General features: G+C 45.2%; 1 protein-coding gene across 2 annotated transcripts in view; it reads left to right on the top strand.

The window, feature by feature from the left end:
- The window catches only part of Myocd (myocardin), a 47426-nt gene that overhangs the window by 13727 nt on the left and 14562 nt on the right, over positions 1-19137 (top strand). For both annotated transcript variants that reach the window (XM_057775490.1, XM_057775489.1), the window contains exons 3-6: positions 6330-6505; positions 9687-9812; positions 14832-15088; positions 15805-15958. In XM_057775490.1, the coding sequence (XP_057631473.1) occupies positions 6330-6505; positions 9687-9812; positions 14832-15088; positions 15805-15958 (713 nt within the window). The remainder of the gene's footprint in view (positions 1-6329; positions 6506-9686; positions 9813-14831; positions 15089-15804; positions 15959-19137) is intronic.

The raw sequence follows: 19137 nt of genomic DNA, 5'->3' as shown, positions 1-19137 counted from the left end.
GGATCCACCGGTCTATAGACCACAGTGTGTTGTTGGGTCTCATCACGCTTCCTGGGGCGATAGCCGGGGTTGTTAACATATACGTCTCTGTGAACAATCTGTGGCGCTTTCCTCTGGGAAACAGATTCTGGTTCGTTCTCATTCATGAGGATGTCAGGGATGGTCAGTCTGTACTCAGACGAAAATAACTCTACTACCGTTCACTGGCCCAACTCACAAGGAGAAAGTCAGGAGGAGCACTTCCATACCCTGCCCCACCTTTCCTTCACAGCCCTTGGTGCAGGATCCAGGGGGAAGGTGACCAGGGCTCCAATGATCTCATTTCATCTTAGAATTTTACATATTTGTGCAGAGGAAAGCACAGCTGACTCATTCAGCTAGTCACTTCCAGGGAAAGGGAGAGCGAGAGGTCCGTTGCCAGCCTAAGGTCCCCAAGGGGCCTCTCTACCCAGAGCCAGTCCTGTGGACATACCCAAAGGATGATGTCAGGGCTTCCCAGAGCAGGTTCTTGTCATCACACTGTCTGACATGTCTGTGGGGACAATAGCCAGCGTTCTGCTCTCCAGCAGCTCCCAGCCAGCCTCTTGTCGTGGGAGATTGGAGTCGAGGCCCCAGGTCACAATGCAATGCCATCGAAGTGACTGTTCTATGGGAATACAGATAAGGTGACCAGAAGGTGACCTGTATCCCTCTCTGCAGCAGCGTGGCTTGAACTGGCAAAGAGGGGGTAACTGGTGGCCTTGCCAGGACAGATTCTTTCCCTGCCGGAAGCTGACTCCTTTTGTTTCCAGAAGAAGCCTCTCAGGACAAATGACTTTTTCTTGCCATGGAAATGATACACTGACCTTTACGAGGCTGACCACAGAATAAATGGCCTCCTGGGTGGTCTTTTTGTTGTTGATAATGGTAAACTTGAGAATGGCAGATGATAACAAAAACAATATCGGCCACCATAACAGCTAGACATGACTGAACAGTTCATATCAGGCCATGGACTCCGTGCTCTGCAGATGGTATGTCTTAGAATCTAGAGAGGTAACTGCATTCATTATCCCCATCTTATAGATGGGGAAATCGAGGCCCAGAAATTTGCCAGTATTCACACTCCCACTGATGTGGCACAGCCTAGAAAAAAAAATGTACCCCATGTTTCCAACTCTAGAATTCATACGTGCCTAGTGCGTCCTGTGAGAGGATGCAGCGTGCAACAGCGACTCGGGTACTCCTCCACTCTTCCAGTTCTCCCTCTACAATCAAGTAACTGTGTGGCTATGTGGATGCTCTCTGTCCCTTTCTCTCTCTCTCTCTCTCTCTCTCTCTCTCTCGACAGGGTTTCTCTGTAGCTTTGGAGCCTGTCCTGGAACTAGCTCTTGTAGACCAAGCTGACCTCGAACTCACAGAGATCCACCTGCCTCTGCCTCCCAAGTGCTGGGATTAAAGGTGTGCACTACCTCCACCCGGCTCCCTTCCCTCCTCTTCTGCTCTGACAGTGGAAAACCCAGATCACTTGCAGCCCTGAAGGGTTAACTGGTAGGGCCCACATGATGGGCACATCCCTTATTGGTCTTCAAATCTACCTGTTGACAGAATCTGGCATGATGACCTCATGCTTTCAAACAGTCACATTTGGAGTCTTGACATTCACTCTGCTTCTTTATGTGGGTGTGAATAACTTGCTTGTGTTTGGTTGTGTGGACTCAAGGCTTCCTCGTTGCATTGGCTTTAGCAGGCAGGGAGCCTTTAAATGATTGGCAGATGATTTGATGAAATAGTTCCCTAGACTCTGATTCTGTAGTATTTGGCTCCTAGAATAATTCTCTCTCCTGACTAGGAGACTTTCTTCTCTGCCCCACCCCGTTCTGTTCATCAACCCCTTTAGCATCTCTCCATCTCTCCATTGTCACCCAAGGTGCCGCCCCCTCCTCTTGTCCTGTTCATAGCTGCCAGCTATTTCAGGTTCCACCCAAGCCCTCCTCCTCCAAGAGAGTGAGTTCTCTGACAACTCTGTGTTACTATCTCCTCTGCCTAACTGTGGTGGACACTCTCCAGGACACTTCTCCTTGACAGATCCTCTGATTAGCCCGGGCAGATACACAGACAGCCTCTTTCTCTGACTTTGAGCCTCTTCACCATATCTTATCTGATCACCTCGCCTCCTCTTGAAGTGTGAAGGGTGGAAGTGAATGAAATAATCGAGGACTCGCTCCCTTCAGTCTTGGCGGGGAGGGAAGAGAACTGATTAGAGAGAGCTGATCCTTTAGATCCACAAGGGCTTAATTCCAGGACCCCCCACAGATGACAAACTCAGGACACTCCCATCCCTCCTGTGAAATGAAATACTATTTGTACATAATCTGTGCATAGTCTCCCTTCTGTGTCAATTGTCTATATATTAACTGCCATGTTTCATTCCATGCAAATACGTTGTAAAGTTACTATACTCACTCCTGGGGAGTAATAATGAGAGCAAAGCCTGTATACGTTCAGAAGAGATGAAGTTCAGCCAAAAGTGTGGAAGCTGCAGACAGCAAACTGGTACTGCCTACCCTCTTATACCAAATTCTCTACTTCTAAGCTTCTTTAAAAAAAATCATTGTGGTGTCTTGACTTGAGGTTACCACTTGCCAGTGATCAGAGTGGGGGTGCATCTGTTCACTGGGGCATCTCAGTCTATAACATGCAGAGGCGGGTCCTTTGCTGCTGTATTGCACTCCCTGCCGTCCAGCCAAGGCGGAATGATGACGCTCCCTAAATAACAGATGGCTCCACCCAAGGGCTTTCAGGCTAACAGAGAGGGTAACTGGTTTAGCCACTCTCCTCTGTGAAGTGACTCTGAGAGTCCAAAGGCTGGGAGTTCACTCTCTGTTCAGCCACTAGGTAATGGCATAAGATAGAACTGTGAATATCCCCAGCAGCCGGCCAGATCTGAGAGACTGGGATCACACTTGGGCTCCCTCTGCCTGTTGGAGGACTCACAAATCTATTTTATTCTAGCTGTCACTATTACACAATCCGCCCCACCTCAATCCTTCCCTTCCTTTAGATATAATCAGATCATGTGTAGTAAGAGGAAAAACATTACCCCTCTGTCTCTATGCTTCTTCCAACATTTCTACCCATAGGTTAGAAAGTGGAACAATTTCATACTTCAGTTCATTTCTCCCTAATTTTTGCGCATTTAGGATGCCATATTCTGGTTGACTTGGGGAGACATTTTTGTCACATGAAACATTAGACCACACCAGAAAAGGCCCAGTCCCCTCATAATGAAAAAAATGGGAAGAGACAGGAAACAGTAAACTTCTCAGAGTGTGCTGGTGGGCACAGAAGACGGTGTACCTGAGGGGTTGGGAAGATCCTATGCAGGAGTCTCTGAGGTACTGAGCAGCATTGACTCAGGGCATGAGCCAGGCGATCTCAAGGACACGCTGTGATCTCCTGGATGGGCAGCAGTAAACACCTCCTCCTTCTCCTGTCTGCCTGATTCTCAGTGGAACATGTAAAGACTGTAACAAAGATAAAATCTTCCATTATCTGCATAAATTGGGACAAAAATTCCAAAGAAGGCATAGTTCATAATAATGTTTTAAATGGGCTGAGCAGACAGTGTATCCATATATTCACGGAAGCAACTACAAGGCATTTCCTTAGAGATCTCAGGTATTGATTCCCCTGAGAAAAGAAGAGGCAGAGTCCCAGTCGAGGCAGGAAAATGGCATGCAAAAGCCATCTGCCAGGCTTAGAGTGTTCTGAGGGGTGAAAGAATGGAGTGTGACTAACTCCGGGGGGATGGGGAGGACTAAAGAGGTAGAAGGGAGACTCTGGTCTCAAGGAAGAGGTTGGCACACATCCAGCGGGTCTTTCTAGCTGAAGGGGGAGCAAGTTTCTGACATAAATACTAACATTGACTTATTTGGGCTTTTGGGTAAAGAAGTGATTTCTGTAATTCTCTGCACTTTTCTGATCGTTCATGTTTCTCAATTTTTTTTTTTAGTTTTGAGATGAAAATTTATTCTTCCCTTTACTCTTTCCAAACCCTTTCATAAACCCCCTCTCCACCCTCCTACATATTTATAACCTAGATTTTTCATTAATTTTGTAGTCATATATGTATATACATATCTATTTCTAAATACAACCTCTTCCATCTGTATATCTGTCTGTATGTCTGTTTCCGGGATGACCGTCTGTATATCTGTCTGTCTGTCTGTTTCCGGGATGACCGCCTGTATATGTCTGTTTGTCTGTCTGTCTGTCTGTTTCCAGGGATGACCATCTGTATAACTGTCTGTCTGTCTGTTTCCAGGGATGACCGTCTGTATAACTGTCTGTCTGTCTGTCTGTCTGTCTGTCTGTCTGTTTCCAGGGATGACCGTCTGTATAACTGTCTGACTGTCTGTCTGTTTCCAGGGATGACCGTCTGTAGAACTGTCTGTCTGTCTGTCTGCTTCCAGACTTGGCCATTTGGCTCTGGACATTTTTATGCTATAAATGTATAAAAAGGAGGTTAATAAGGTTGGGGTTATAGTTCAGTGGAAGAAGCTTCCCTAGTATGCCCAAGGCCCTCGGTTTAATCTCCACTTAGACACACACACACACACACACACGTTCCAACTAACACGATGAAATACTACACAATTATGTTTTGAGTGAGTATAGTCCTTTCTCTCATGTGGAAAGGTCTCTTTGAAAAAAAAAAACCTACAGAGTAGGAAAAACATAAGTTCCAGAAATAAGTGTGTGTGTGTGTGTGTGTGTGTGTGTGTGTGTGAAGTATCATTTTTAGTGTTGAGAATTGAACCTAAGGCTTTATGTCTGCTAGACAGTCACACTATCACTGAGCTGCACCCCAGGCCTTGAAGAGTATATTTTACCCAGTCCAATCTATTTCAAACTTCTTATTTTGCATGTATCTTTCCGTATCCATAGAGTTAAATCTAGAAGAGACTACTGACTTTTATTGTGAGGCAGAATATGTACATTAGGTATTTTCATACTACATGAATTTTTGTCAAGCACCTTCCACTTTGATAATTATCCCAGCAACAATGACTTCTATGCATGCCCCATGGGAGCAGATGTGCTGGCATCCAAGCCCCTCCAGGTTAGTGGGCTTCCCATTGGGTTAGTTACTGGAGTTCCCACTCGCTGTGTCCTTGCCTGGCCTCTTTCCTGATTTGACACTCGGATGTCCAGAGTGTCTGTGACACATGCCAACAGCGGTGGTGATGACAAGCCCCAAACCACGTTTGTTCCATTCCTCCCAGCTCCTCGAGGCCTTCGCAATCGCCACAGCGAGAGCTCCAGTCTCTTATCTACACGGAGCAAGAGTCAAAAGTTCTTGTGAGTGTGATTGCAGAACAGGGTCTGGAAAAGCTCCTGATAATTCTGAAATTCCTTTGGACGGGCTGTGCTAAGGATGGGGTCAGGAGAGCTTTGTGGCTTTGGCACTTTGTGTACTGTTTAGCCAGACAACAAACTGGAGGAGAACGGGCGATGTCAAATGTGAGAGACAGGTCAGGATATTGTTACAGACCCATCTGGGCTGATGGCCTCTGTCTCCAACACAACTTCTCTGTTGTCATAGGAAGACAACCCAGGGGAGAGTAAAAAAGTCCAGAGGTGGGTAGGGGGTGCTGAAGGACTTACTAAAACATAGGATATTAAACATGCAAATAAAATCCATGCACTGAGAACATTAAGAGTCAGGTTGAAGTCTCCGAAGCAGATTTTTGACCTTTCTAATTGGTAGTGCCTTGCTTGGGTGGCTCCTTCAGTGAAGATAGCTAAGCCTGACATCTAGGAATTTAAACTTAGTAGCTGGCCTCACTTCTCCTTATTAGCTAAGTTTGCTAAACATTTTGTACCATGTGCCCTACTTTATCTTTGAAGATGAAGCAACTGGCAAGCTGTCATTTCGAATCTCTCATGCCGGAAAGCCTGAAGGAGAGGGGCAGTCATTCCGCATTATCATCCAGCGGCCTCACAGTGTGCCCCTTCCTCCTGCCTCTCCTGATTTAGCTTCAAAAGGACATAGGCTCCATAGAAAGTGTCGAGAAATGACTCAGTCTGGAAATAAAGTTTGGAGTGCGGCAATAAGCTTTGAAACATCACCCATTTGCCCCAACAACAGACTTATTTTTTTAAATACACATTTTCATGTAGAAAATCTAATTGTTTAAAATACATTTTCATTCTTTCCCGAACTCGTCATACACTGGAGAGCGAAGCCGTGTGCTTTAGCATAGGGACAATGCTTAGCAGTGTTTCCTAAACAGCTCTCTGATACTCTGAGCCCCTGGTCCCATCTCGATTCTTCTCTTGCTCAGGTACGGAGGTGAGTTTCTCCAAATCAGCAGACGCATTTGCCTTTGAAGAGGACAGCAGCAGTGATGGGCTTTCCCCAGACCAGACTCGGAGCGATGACCCCCAGGGCTCTGTGGGATCACCCCCAGATATCAAAGCCAGCGAGGCTCCATTGGCTGGCCCTCTGGACTCAATCCAGGTAAAACAGACTGCCCCTGCCTCATGGCTTAGATTTCATATCAACACTGCTATGGCTGGTGTTGCTTATAGCCCCTGTCTGCTGCTGCTGGTGGTGGTGGTGGTTTTATCCTGAGTCAGGGTCTCACTATGTAGTGTGATCCTCTCAAACTCGGGATCCTCCTGGCTCAGGCTGAGTGATGGAATTACAGTGTATGCCAGCACACCAAAGTCGCCTGATGATGTGTTTTCTTGATGTCCCTTCCCAGTCTATTGTGAGTCATAGAAACATTGACAGTCTTCACAATGTTAGTTTCCAACTTACCTTGTAAGCAAGTAAATGCATTCCTCTCCATCTCATGCATAAAATAAGTTGACTTAGTGTGATCACATGATTGGCCAGCAACTTCCTGGCAGGACTGATACCAAATTCATCAGAGGGGCTTGGGGGCTGGGAAGAAGGCGTTGCTGGCTATCAGCAAAGCAGGAGACACCTGTTGCTTCTAGCCCTAACAGGGTCTACAATGCCAACCTGAAGGCAGGCAGGACACCACCCCTACTCAGTACAATTCTCATTCTTTCTCGACAAACCCATAAGTACTTAAAAATGAATGTGTACAAAAACATGAAGCACACTTAAAAAGAATAATTATGAGTTTAATAAGCCATACCTCTTGCCCTGATGTTGACTCTGGCTGGTCCCCTGGCTACACTGGGAACTTCATATCTCCTCAGAGGAGATCACAGTCTCTGACAGATAAGTACCACTGATGCCAAGGACCACGGACAAGGAACTATTGCTCCATAAGGTTAGGTAGCTGTGTGTATTCCAGGATCACACAGAATGTCACTATCTCAAGAAGCCATGTGATGGGGACTATCCTCAGCCAAACATGATGGTCTCATTGGACCTCCTAAGAGATGTCCATGAGGCAGATGGGAGCACACATAGTGGGAAAGGTGAGTTCACACTATTGACATGTGTTGTGGTAGTGATTTTGACCCTGGTTCTGTAACACTCCTGTCTAGAATGTTACAGAGGCCACCCTCTCAGAAGACTTCACTCTTCCTGGTGACCAAGGGACCATTCCATGGACTGGAATTAAACATCTACTTTGACTATCTCTTACCCAAAATGCTTGGGACCACAAGTGTTTAGATTTAGAATTTATTTGCATCTATTCATAATGATATGTCTTGGGGATAAGATCCAAGCCAAAACACAAAATTCATTTTTGTCTTAGATGTGCATACATACCCATGGCCTAAATGAAATTTTATACAGTACTTTTTATCACTTTTGTGCATGATGCTAAGTTCTATGCTATGGTATTTTCTTTTCATGGTTTCTTGTTGGCCTCAAAAGGTTTCAAATTTTGAAGCATTTCAGATACTGGAATATTGGATTAGAGATGCTCAACTAGTATTTGAAATTATTTTTCTACTGGAATGTCCATCCAGAGGAGGGGAAGTTTGAAGTATTGTTTATTCAGGGTTCAGTTTCCCAAAACCGTAATGGTCACTGGTCACCGTCATTTCTATCTCCACTCCATCAGAGCAAACATAAAGCTGCTAAGAAGAAAATTTGAAGTGGGAGGGGAAGGGAGGTGTACGAGGCAGAGTTGAATGTGCATTCCTTGTGCAAGAGTTCAGCATCAAAGTATCTCCCTTCCCCTGCACGCCCAGGCTGAGCCAAACCTCTTCACAGCCAAACGTCTTTGATAACATCAAACAGTCTCTCAGAACACTCGCACGTATTCTTCTGACAGCAAATTCCTTAGCTTCTCATTTAAGAATGGTTTTGAGGAAAAGACAAGTTCTTTTCTGCTTCTCCCTAGCAAAATGGGAAGAAGGGGTGAGGCCCTGAGCAATGCAGAGAAAATGTAGGAGCGACTGTGTGTCTTTTCTCTCAGCAGCCATGTTTGACAGACAAGGACACTGAGGCTCTGAGAAAAGCAGCCCATGGGCTTGTGACAGATGCCAGGGTTCAGGGGAGAACCGAGAAGCTCAGTCCTGGCCCCCAGGAGAGCTGTACGGACCCTCACCCTTTTGTGTTGAGTCACAGCCTAAGAATATAGGGAAGGAAGAGAAGAAAATTATTCCTTTCATGGAACTCTCAGTAGACAGAAACATACCACTCATAAAAACATGCTTCTTTATGAGACACACACACAAATACATGGATCCATGTTAATACATACAAACATATGCACAAACACACATATACATATATTAACTTTTTCCTGTATTCTGGCAATTCTTCCCCTTTCATATTTACCTGCTGTAATATATATTGATATAACATGCATATAAAAACAGGCACACATATACACTCAGATGTGTACTGATATACACACAGATTATTTTTATATTTATATGCTGACATATGCACATACACGAGTATGAACCTGCATGCATATTGTCAACACATACATACATAAGTGTGTATGTGTATGATCATGCATATATATACACATTTAATCAGCATGCCTATACACATACATGCAGGCATGAATGTATATACCCAGGAATGTGCTCATACTTATTACTGCATACACACACATACACACACACATATACATGTGTATATTCACAAAGACATGCACATAAGCATATACACAGAGACATGTGTGCACATGTATGCTCACATATATTTCCAACAAAGAGACATGTACATTTACAAATACACATGCATATACTCTACACACTGAGACACATTCATAACTTAATCTATCTACATATATGATATGCACACATACAAACATTCCTACACACCGAGACATGTATATGTAATTCTATCTTTATACACATATTTGCACACCTACTTAGGTATTATTCATACTTACGCACACATACCCCTTCCCCCATTTTGCTTGTTCTTTTCTTTCTCAGAACTTTTACTCCACTCTCCCCTATTTCTTTCTTTCTCAGTCTTATTTTTAAGAACTCTCCTTCAGGGTGACCAGATGCCCCAGTTTGTCCAGATCAAGTCAGAAGTACACCCCATCTTCTGGAATTGGTGCTGTGATTGCCCATTTATCTCTCAGTGGTACCCTGGGGATATGACAGATTGGGATGGCCTCCTGCAGGGCGCCCCTGATGTTATCAGGACAGGAAGTCAGGGTGAAAACAGCAGACCTTCCACTGAGTGATGCAGCACCTCCCATCCTTGTGCCCTAGTAACACCACAGTTTGGATTTCAGGATCTCGCTCCTGGCTCAGAAAGTGACAAGAATGATTCAGCCTCTCAGGCAAGCAACCAGTCGGACTCCGGGAAGCAGGGGCTCGGCCCCCTCAGCACCCCTATTCCTGTGCATGCTGCTGTAAAGGTATGGACTGGTCTGGCCCCCAGCCTCTGCCTGAGGTCAGACTCCCTGAAACCATAAAGAACAGAGCTTTTTGAGTCTGTCCTGTGGACATGAGGAGGGTCACGAGGAACCACACCCAATTTCAGGCACTGTACTCTCAGCATTGGGGAAGCCTATATGTATGTATCTGTATCACTTTGGGAATATAGTTCAGCCAGTCAGGTACCTGTCTGGGACTTCATTAACCAAGCAAGGGGGTAAGAAGAAATAGGACCAGCCTGGATTACACAGCACAGAAAAAAAAAAAGATTTCCCAAACTCACTCTGAGGAAAGCCACAGCTGACTTCAGTGAGTGGTAGGGCCATAAAACACATCTGGAGCAGCTGTATTTACATGAAGGGAGCAGCACTGAAGCCTTGGGCATTGTAAGAGCTCTACCACAGTGTGAAAGGAGCCCAGCAGGAGGGGCTACCCTCAAGGGAGACAGCCAGCGGTTACAACTGTGTTTCCTACCTAATTCCCCTACCATTACCTCCAGCTGCTCCCAGAGTGCTGTATCCCAATAAGCAGCTGGGTTATCCATCTTAAGATACTCTGCACTAGCTAACTTCCACTGGAGTTTGCTGGCAGAATGCTTTCTCAGCTCTGGTGCCACCTTTAGTACCTGCCACACGACTCTCTGGGGATTGTTTTAGGTTGTAAGTTAAAGTAATAGACAAATTGAGAGTTTCAGCATCTGAGTGGAAGCATTGTGCACACTAGATGGCAGAGAAAATGGTTCCCATTATTGGCAAAGCTGTCTATAAAGAGGAATTACAGTAGTATTGATAGTTGAATATTTAAATTTTTCATAATTAAGATTAGTAAAGCTGTCAGCATCCCCATACCAAGAAGGTGTGCTGGGGGCTCGGAGGAAGAACAGACTAAAAAAAATTCCATCCCCATGCAAACTCCACTGGTCCTCCATCCCTATGCAAACTCCACTGGTCCTCCATCCCTATGCAAACTCCACTGGTCCTCCATCCCTATGCAAACTCCACTGGTCCTCTATCCCCATGCAAACTCCACTGGTCCTCCATCCCTATGCAAACTCCATTGGTCCTCCATCCCTTTGCAAACTCCACTGGTCCTCCATCCCCATGCAAACTCCACTGGTCCTCCATCCCTATGCAAACTCCACTGGTCCTCCATCCCTATGCAAACTCCATTGGTCCTCCATCCCTTTGCAAACTCCACTGGTCCTCCATCCCCATGCAAACTCCACTGGTCCTCCATCCCCATGCAAACGCCACTCACTGGTCCTCCATCCCCATGCAAACTCCACTCACTGGTCCTCCATCCCCATGCAAACTCCACTAGTCCTCCATCCCTATGCAAACTCCACTGGTCCACAGGACTGCCTGTCTATAGATGCCCACCCAGACCTTCTAAATGGTCAACCCCTAAACACCAGCGGTTGAAGATGCATCACTTCTAGGTTCAACTAGACCAGAGGTTCTCAACCTGTGGTCTGTGATCCCTGTGGGGGGCAAACGACCCATTCACAGGGTTGCCAAAGACCATCTGCATATCAAATCTTTACATTATGATTCAAAACAGTAGCAAAATCACAGGAAGTAGAAGCAAAAATAATCTTAAGATCACCACAACATGGGGAAATGTATTGAGTGATCACAACATTAGGAAGGTTGAGAACAACTGGTATAGATTCATCTAGAAGGATAGAAAGAAGCAGCTGACTTCGGGTAGAACTCAAGCCAATTGACTCCGTATGATTCTCCTTGGGCTGGAGAAGGACTTCACAAATCCCTCTTGGAAATCATGGCAATCCTAAAAGGAAGGGACCTGGTAATTTGCAAGAGGCTGTATCACAAACCAGCAGGAACATTGCCCCTTCATAATCTAGCTGGGTCTTCAGGCCATCATCAACCACAGCAGTGTCCTGTGTAAGAATGAAAGCCATGCAGAGAAGGGACTGGCAGGTACCTCTCTAGAGACACAGAAGATTTCAGGAAGCACATGAAAATGTTCTCACTGCTATTAGTCTTTCTGGAGGTGCAGGGTGAAACCCAGTGAAATGCCTTTCCGTGTGCACTAGGATAGCTTTCATCAAAACAATGTGGAAATGACAAATATTGATGAAGACGTAGCAACGCTGGAAGCCCCATACTCTACAGGCCTGAACATAAAATGCTAAAACTGCTGGGGAGGTTGTCATTTCCTCGGTGAATTAAACATAAATTTATCATGTGGTCCAGCAATATCACTCCTAGGCATACACTTGAAAGAACTAAATATAAGTCCTTAGCCATTTTTACAAATTTGAACCAACCCAAATGCCCATCAACTGATGGGTGAATAAAGTCATAATACAGCCATCCCACTGAATATTATTCAGTCATAAAAAAAGGATGCTATCTGGCACCTGACACAGAATGACTTCTGAAAACATTATGTCAAGCACAAGAAGTTTGAATCAAAATACATTCATCTATGTCTCATGTATACAATGTCCAAAATAATCACGTTTAACAAGATGGCAATTGGAGCTGTGGGAGTTGGGGAGAGTGTGGAGTGATTGTTTAGTGGTAACACATTCATTTGGGAGCCTTGGGAATTTAATAGGATTGGATAGAGATGATGCTCACACAAAACTGTGAATATATAAAATGTCCCTTGCTTTTTAGCACAGTAATTAAAGAGGCTCCCCTGCACAGGCAGTCGGTAGTCTAGGCAGGGAAAAGGAGGTTGGATTTCATTCTTCCTTACTCCCTCAGTAGGCAATGTGACCACTGGCCTGTACCCTCAACATGCTGAGTGAGGAGGGCACACAAAGCTTCCCAAGTTGGAGCCAGCTTTGACGGCGAGCTGGAGTCAGACAGAAGGGTGGTTGCGGGTTACAGCAAGCTGAAGGGGAGGAAATGTGTATGCATAGCTGAAGAGGAGAGCCAGGAGCTGGGATGTGGAACTGTGTCCTGTGGCCTCCATGGGACTGAGAGTCACCTTTCAGAGGATCACCGGCACATTGGTGTGCTCTGCTGGGGTGCACAGTATTTGGTAAAGGTGTGTGTGTGTGTGTGTGTGTGTGTGTTTGAATCAGTGCTACACTAGGAAGTCTTGCCATGTCTAGCCACTGATGAACCCTAGCCTGGCACTGGAACACCACAGTGGATCCACCACTGATTTCCTTTAGGAGAACGCAGGTGGTGCCTTCTGTGTCCTGGGAGGTGTAGAGAGAAAAACAAACACTCAACTGGACAGAGCTCGAGTATCCCCTGTGATTGCAAAAGAATGAAGCCAGACAGTTGTGTTAGGTCAGTAATGTTTGCCACACACTAGTTTCTGGAATGTTCCTGCACCCATGCTAAGGTAATATAGGGGAACAAAAGCATCTCCAGGTCCCTTGAGTCAGCAACAAGACAACCTACCCCCTGTCAAAGCAAGTCTGAGGGGATGAGGCTTGAACAGCAGCTGAGCTGGAGGGAGCCTGCAGAAACTCACTCACCTGGTGCAGAAATATGACTAATTCACCGGAATGCCAATCGATTCTGGAGTAGGGAAATATAAAGCCCCCAGACTCACAGAAATTCTTTCAACCTTTATTCATTAGTCTCCAAGAGGAAGACTCAAAAAAAGAAAAAAGACAAAAGTGTCTGCAGCGATAGGATGTCTGAGTCAGAAGTAAAGAACTCTGTAGGCTACTTGGAGGTCACACTCAAATGCGCTTTTTGAGGTTGACATCTGGAGTCTGCAGCCAGACTGTGTCCGCCAGCTATTCAGGAGCTCCCTCTTCTGTACAATAGTGGTACTACACTTTCTTTCCAATTTGACACCCATGATCTCTTTTCCTTTCAATCACCTGTAATAAAAACAGGTTTGTATTTTTATTCTACTCAATGACTTATTGCGTCCTAATATAGGAAGGGCTTTTTTATTTCCAGAGAAGTGTATCTATAGAATAATCCTTCAAAAGGACACTTGTTACTTTTATGATCTTAACAACAAAAACCACACCACAACTAGTAGTGTGTGTGTGTGTGTGTGTGTTATAGATGGGTGTATACCACAATATATGCACACATAGCATACCACAGCATATATGTGGAGGTCAGAAGACAACTAGCGGAAGTCAGTTCTTCCCACCATTCTGGATTCTTGGAATGAAACTCAAGGCTTGGCAGCAAGCGCCTTTACCTACCTACTAAGCCGGCTCCTATGATGACCTTTTTATGGTCCTTATATTGAACACTAAGATGCAAATTAAGTAATATTTTCTTCATTTTGTTTTTGTTTTTCAATACAGGGTTTCTCTGTAGTTTTGGAGCCTGTCCTGAAACTAGCTCTTATAGACCAGGCTGGCCTTGAACTCACAGCCATCCACCTGCCTCTGCCTCCTGAGTGTTAGGATTAAAGGCGTGCGCCACCACTGGCCAGCCATTTTCTTCATCTTATACGTAATGAAATGTAGATATATTAAACTTACATAATTGTGTCATATCCACACATTTCTCTTAAGCCCCCAAAGTTGTGCCCTTAGCTTACCTCGCTGTGGAGCGTGACTCCCCGTACTGAAAAGTCTATATTTCAGAGGGTGTGGTTTCAGGCCAGTGCATGGGCATTTGATAAAGGTGAGGGGAAGAAGGCAAGGTCTGTTTAGGTTTGAGAACCATATTCTGGAACTGTAGAAACGATGTTAGCTTCATCGGAGCCCATGGAACAAGTCAGCTTACCAGGTGTTTAATTTGAGGTATTTGCAGACACTGTCATGAGTGGTCCCCAAATCAGAGTGCTAAGCTATCTGTGGGTTTTACATAAGCCATTGGAGTTCAGGCTTCCGTTGGGCTGCAGGAAAGCTCCAAGAGCCCCTTGTATGACATCAGGTGCCCAGGTGCAGTGAGGGTGAGGATCTCACAGCAGATCTCTTCAGCTGCTACACTGAGAACTATGCACCCTGCCTTTGCTGTATTTCTAGGATTTGAGAAAAACACTCCTCACCATCATCACCTAAAACCCAGGCCGTGTCTCCCTTTTCTTTACAGTCCAAGTCTTTGGGTGATAGTAAGAACCGCCACAAAAAGCCCAAGGACCCCAAACCAAAGGTGAAGAAGCTTAAATACCACCAGTACATCCCCCCAGACCAGAAGGCAGAGAAGTCCCCCCCACCCATGGACTCCGCCTATGCCCGGCTGCTGCAGCAACAACAGCTCTTCCTGCAGCTGCAGATCCTCAGCCAGCAGCAGCAGCAGCAGCAACAGCAGCGGTTCAACTACCCTGGGATACACCAAACACACCTCAAGTGAGTACAGCCACCTGGGGCGGAGGTGGAAGATGGCTTCTCTCTGTGAGACCTGCAGGGTCGGCTCTTTGGGACCAGTGTATCCTGTATTGTATCACGTCCTTGTCTGACATGTTTGGAGTGTGACCCTCTTTAGAAACCATGCACACATTTGCAGGACCATAGGGCTGGAGGGAAACAAGTAAGTCAAGGTTCTTTGAAGAAGAGGAAAACTCCTAGCATGTCCAGACTAAGCTGTGGAATGTCTGGGAACACGGGGTTGGCTTTGCTGGCAGTTGGAGCTCACTGCTAAAGAGCGGAGGAACAGCTTTGGAGATTGAGCCCAGGCCATGCACCTGCATTGCTAGGCTCTATTCATATTCCAGGTGGACATCATTCTCACGCGTACAGTTAGCATGATGATTGTTTCACCTGTCTTTGGCCACCCTCGGGTCACAGTTTCAAATATATCTGAAGTTGAGCATAATCAAGATTCCTATGACATGCTCAGTCCTCCCTAGAAGAGCATTCGGCGAGGTCATGGGTGGACTCTGCTATGCCACAGTCCTCATCTCTCAGTTCTGTGTCCTTGAAATGAAGCTGGGAGATTTTTGGCAGTTCCCATCCTTGTCCGCTGATTTGTTACCTGCCTGACTGTTGTCAGCAGTTACTCTGTGACTTGACCCAAGTCCCACACACAGGTCTGATCGTATTATAAGTGACCTTTTGTTTTTCAGAGAACCTAATGAACAGATGGTCAGAAATCCGAATTCCTCCTCAACACCGTTGAGTAATACTCCTCTGTCCCCTGTCAAAAGCAGTCTGTCTGGACAAACTGGTGTCTCTTCTCTCAAACCAGGCCCCCTTCCAGCAAACCTGGATGATCTCAAGGTATACAATTTGATCTAATTTTTTTCTTTCTTTTCCTCCTGACATCTTGAGTAAAAAAGTAGAAGAGGGAGAGAGTGTGGGATAAACCCAAGGGTGTTGCAGGATTTATGGTACAGAGGTCAAACCCAAACCTATAGGTCCTGCCTCAGCCTCCCCAGGCTGTTCAAGCTCAAATCTGCTCTTTTCTGCACCTTAGACTCCTCGTTAGCATAAATAAGTTACTACAAGTCTGCCAGGGCATAGCTTAACATAGAGTAGAGACATGCAGCTTATAAAGCTTCCAGAATGTTTTAAAGCAATATCAATTTCATGATGAAACTTTGGCAATCTCTGGTGAAATAGGAAAAATAAAAACCATGGGAGTTACTTTTCATGTATGTAAGGACAATCCATGGAGCTAATGTGACTATATTTCTTCCTAATAATTTTGATTTTTAAAGCAGTCTTTCCATTAGAAAATGCTGACTATGCCGATGGAAATTCGGTACTTTGGGTTCTTTTTATTCAATACAGATACTGTTAAGTAAGGATCTTTATCCTCACTGAATAAAAAACAAGTTGGTAACCCACTATCAGTAATATAATTTAAAACAATGCTCTATTCCTTTATGTTACCAAATCTGGGAACTGTAAAGTCCGTACTACTATATGTACTATGGTCCTGTAGCACCTGAACTACATGTGCTATGGAATTCACTGGGGCCTCCACTTGCAGCATCCGTGCTACTATGTGTACCACTGTCCTGTCGCGCCTGGACTATGTGTACTACAATACTACACCGTAGTGTACCACCTGCACTATGGGACAGTTTGCCAGCCTGGCAAGGGCCTGGAGATTGACACACATACAGACAGAGAGACAGAGACATGGGTCATCTTTGAAACAAGAATGCCCCCTTTATTGTGTTCCAGGGCAGCTTATGTAGGGATCCTTAACTGATAGCCACACCTCAGCCAAACCCACCAGAAACCACTCCCCTGCCATCAAGAACTCCGGAGGGTCTTGTGCTCAGAGCAGCTGCAAACACAGGAAAAAAGTTGTTTTGCTCGGAGCAGCTACAAGCGTAGGAAAAGCAAGTTGTTGACGGGAAATTCAGGGTCTGGGGGTCCTCAACCCTCAACAAGGAACATTTGCCCTGATGTGACAGCTTGTTAAATGGTCAAGATGAGGTGGGATAGCAGTTATTACAAATTGAAGGATATCTCATGGCGGCCAAGAGACGATAAGATACATGCTATATGCTGATATCAAAGTTCCTCTATTCCCTTCTACAGGTCAAAGAGGCTTGTTTCTGTCTGGCATCCACACACCCGGACAGAGACATTAAGCTAATAATAATACTCTTTGGAGCCATGCAATCATTCCCCTCCATTCCTCAAAAATCTACAGATAAAAGATTCTCTCTTACCTGAAAACGTTATGCTAAGTGAAACAAGCCAGGTGCAATGGTTCAGATAGCCCATGAGCCGTCTTATGTAATAGAAACAGCGGGCTGTGTCCTGCCACCTGGCTAGCTTTACCTGAAATAATTACACCGAAACTGTATTCTTTTAAACACTGCTTGGCCCATTAGCTCTAGCCTCTTACTGGCTAGCTCTCACATCTAGATTAACCCATTTCTAATAATCTGTGTACCACCATGAGGTGGTAGCTTACCAGGAAGGATCTTAACCTGCTCCATCCACGTGCCGTTCCGTTTGTGTTTATACATTGTGGTTCTCTCTCCAGCTGTGTTTCCTTGCTCCTGCCAGACCCACCTCCATCAGTCTTATCTCATACTTGAATAGGCAAATTCATAGAGATAGAAAGCAGAATAGAAGTTACCAGGACCATCCCAGAAAGACCATGGGGAGTGATTGTTTAATGTGGACATCGTTTGAAGTTGGAGTAATGAAAATGTTCTGGGGATGCATAGCAGTGTGCATGTGCTTGCGGAAGCTAAACTATGTACTCGGTAATGGCCAAATGACAAACTTTATGTTTACTTTACCTTAATAAAGCTATTATTTGTGGCTAAGTAATTAAAGTATAAAAGTCCTGGATCATGCAGGACTGGAGAGACCCAGAGAAAACATAGTCTAGAAGTGCTGGTGGCATGAGGCAGAGGAGAGTTCCCAAAGGTGGTTCCCTTTGTGCGTCAAAGCCCAGAACCATTGGTTGGTGACAGTCACAGGAATTAGGACAGGTCAAGGACATGGTGGTGGTGGTGGTAGTGACAATAGCTACCTTTCTCTAGCCATTCAATGTAGATTCCCATATGGTCAGGTAAGTCTTGTCAGCCCAGTTTTTGAAACTTAAAAAGTCAGAGTCTTAAAGGGGTTCAATGACAGGCAAGTTAATCAATTTGCAAGTGATAAAATCAGGCTCCAATTTAAGTGACTGATCACAAGCTTTTGCCTACTGGAAAAGATGAGAATAGAAAGGAAGGGGTGAAGGGAGGAGGATTGGCTGGATTTGAACTCTCTTTGAGTGTGGGGAGATGTGTCTCCGAGTCCTGGGAAAGTTATACCAAGGGTAGACTCTCAGTGAGTTGAAGCAGAAGAAACAGAGACAAATTCATTCAGGTTGGGAATGCTAAGTAGCAACCAAGAGAAAACCTAATCCATTTCTATGATAATAAACACATTAGCCTCACTTAGCTGTGCTGCAGGGGATGGGCATACACTTTAGAATCCTTGGCCAAGTGGGAAAAGCTGAAATCAAAAAAGTAAATGAGACCATGAGAGAGGAGAGAGAGAGAGAGACAGAGAGAGAGAGACAGAGACAGAGACAGAGAGAGGAGAGAGAAAGTGGGGGGGGGTGAGAAGGAAAAAAATGGGAGGGGATAAGAAGGAAAAAGGATGCTCCCAGTGCACATTTGCAGAGGGTGGGATGAAGGATTGATGAAAGCGGTCCTACCCTGAGATGATTAGGAAGGTAGGACAGTTTATGTGACGTTTCTTTTTTTTTTTTTCAAGATGTATTTATTAATTGTGTCTACAGTGTTTTACCTGCATGTATGCTGCAGGCCAGAAGAGGGCACCAGATCTCACTGCAGATGGTTGTGAGCCACCATGTGGTTGCTGGGAATTGAACTCAGGACCTCTGGAAGAGCAGTCAGTGCTCTTAACCTCTGAGCCATCTCTCCAGGCCTATGTGACATTTCTTTAGCAGACGTTCCACTGCATAAAGGAAGAGT

This window comes from Chionomys nivalis, chromosome 7 (assembly GCF_950005125.1).
Source record: "Chionomys nivalis chromosome 7, mChiNiv1.1, whole genome shotgun sequence".
Classification (NCBI taxonomy): Eukaryota; Metazoa; Chordata; class Mammalia; order Rodentia; family Cricetidae; genus Chionomys; species Chionomys nivalis.
Note: the sequence above shows the minus strand (reverse complement) of the source record. Positions and strands in the feature narration are given on the sequence as shown.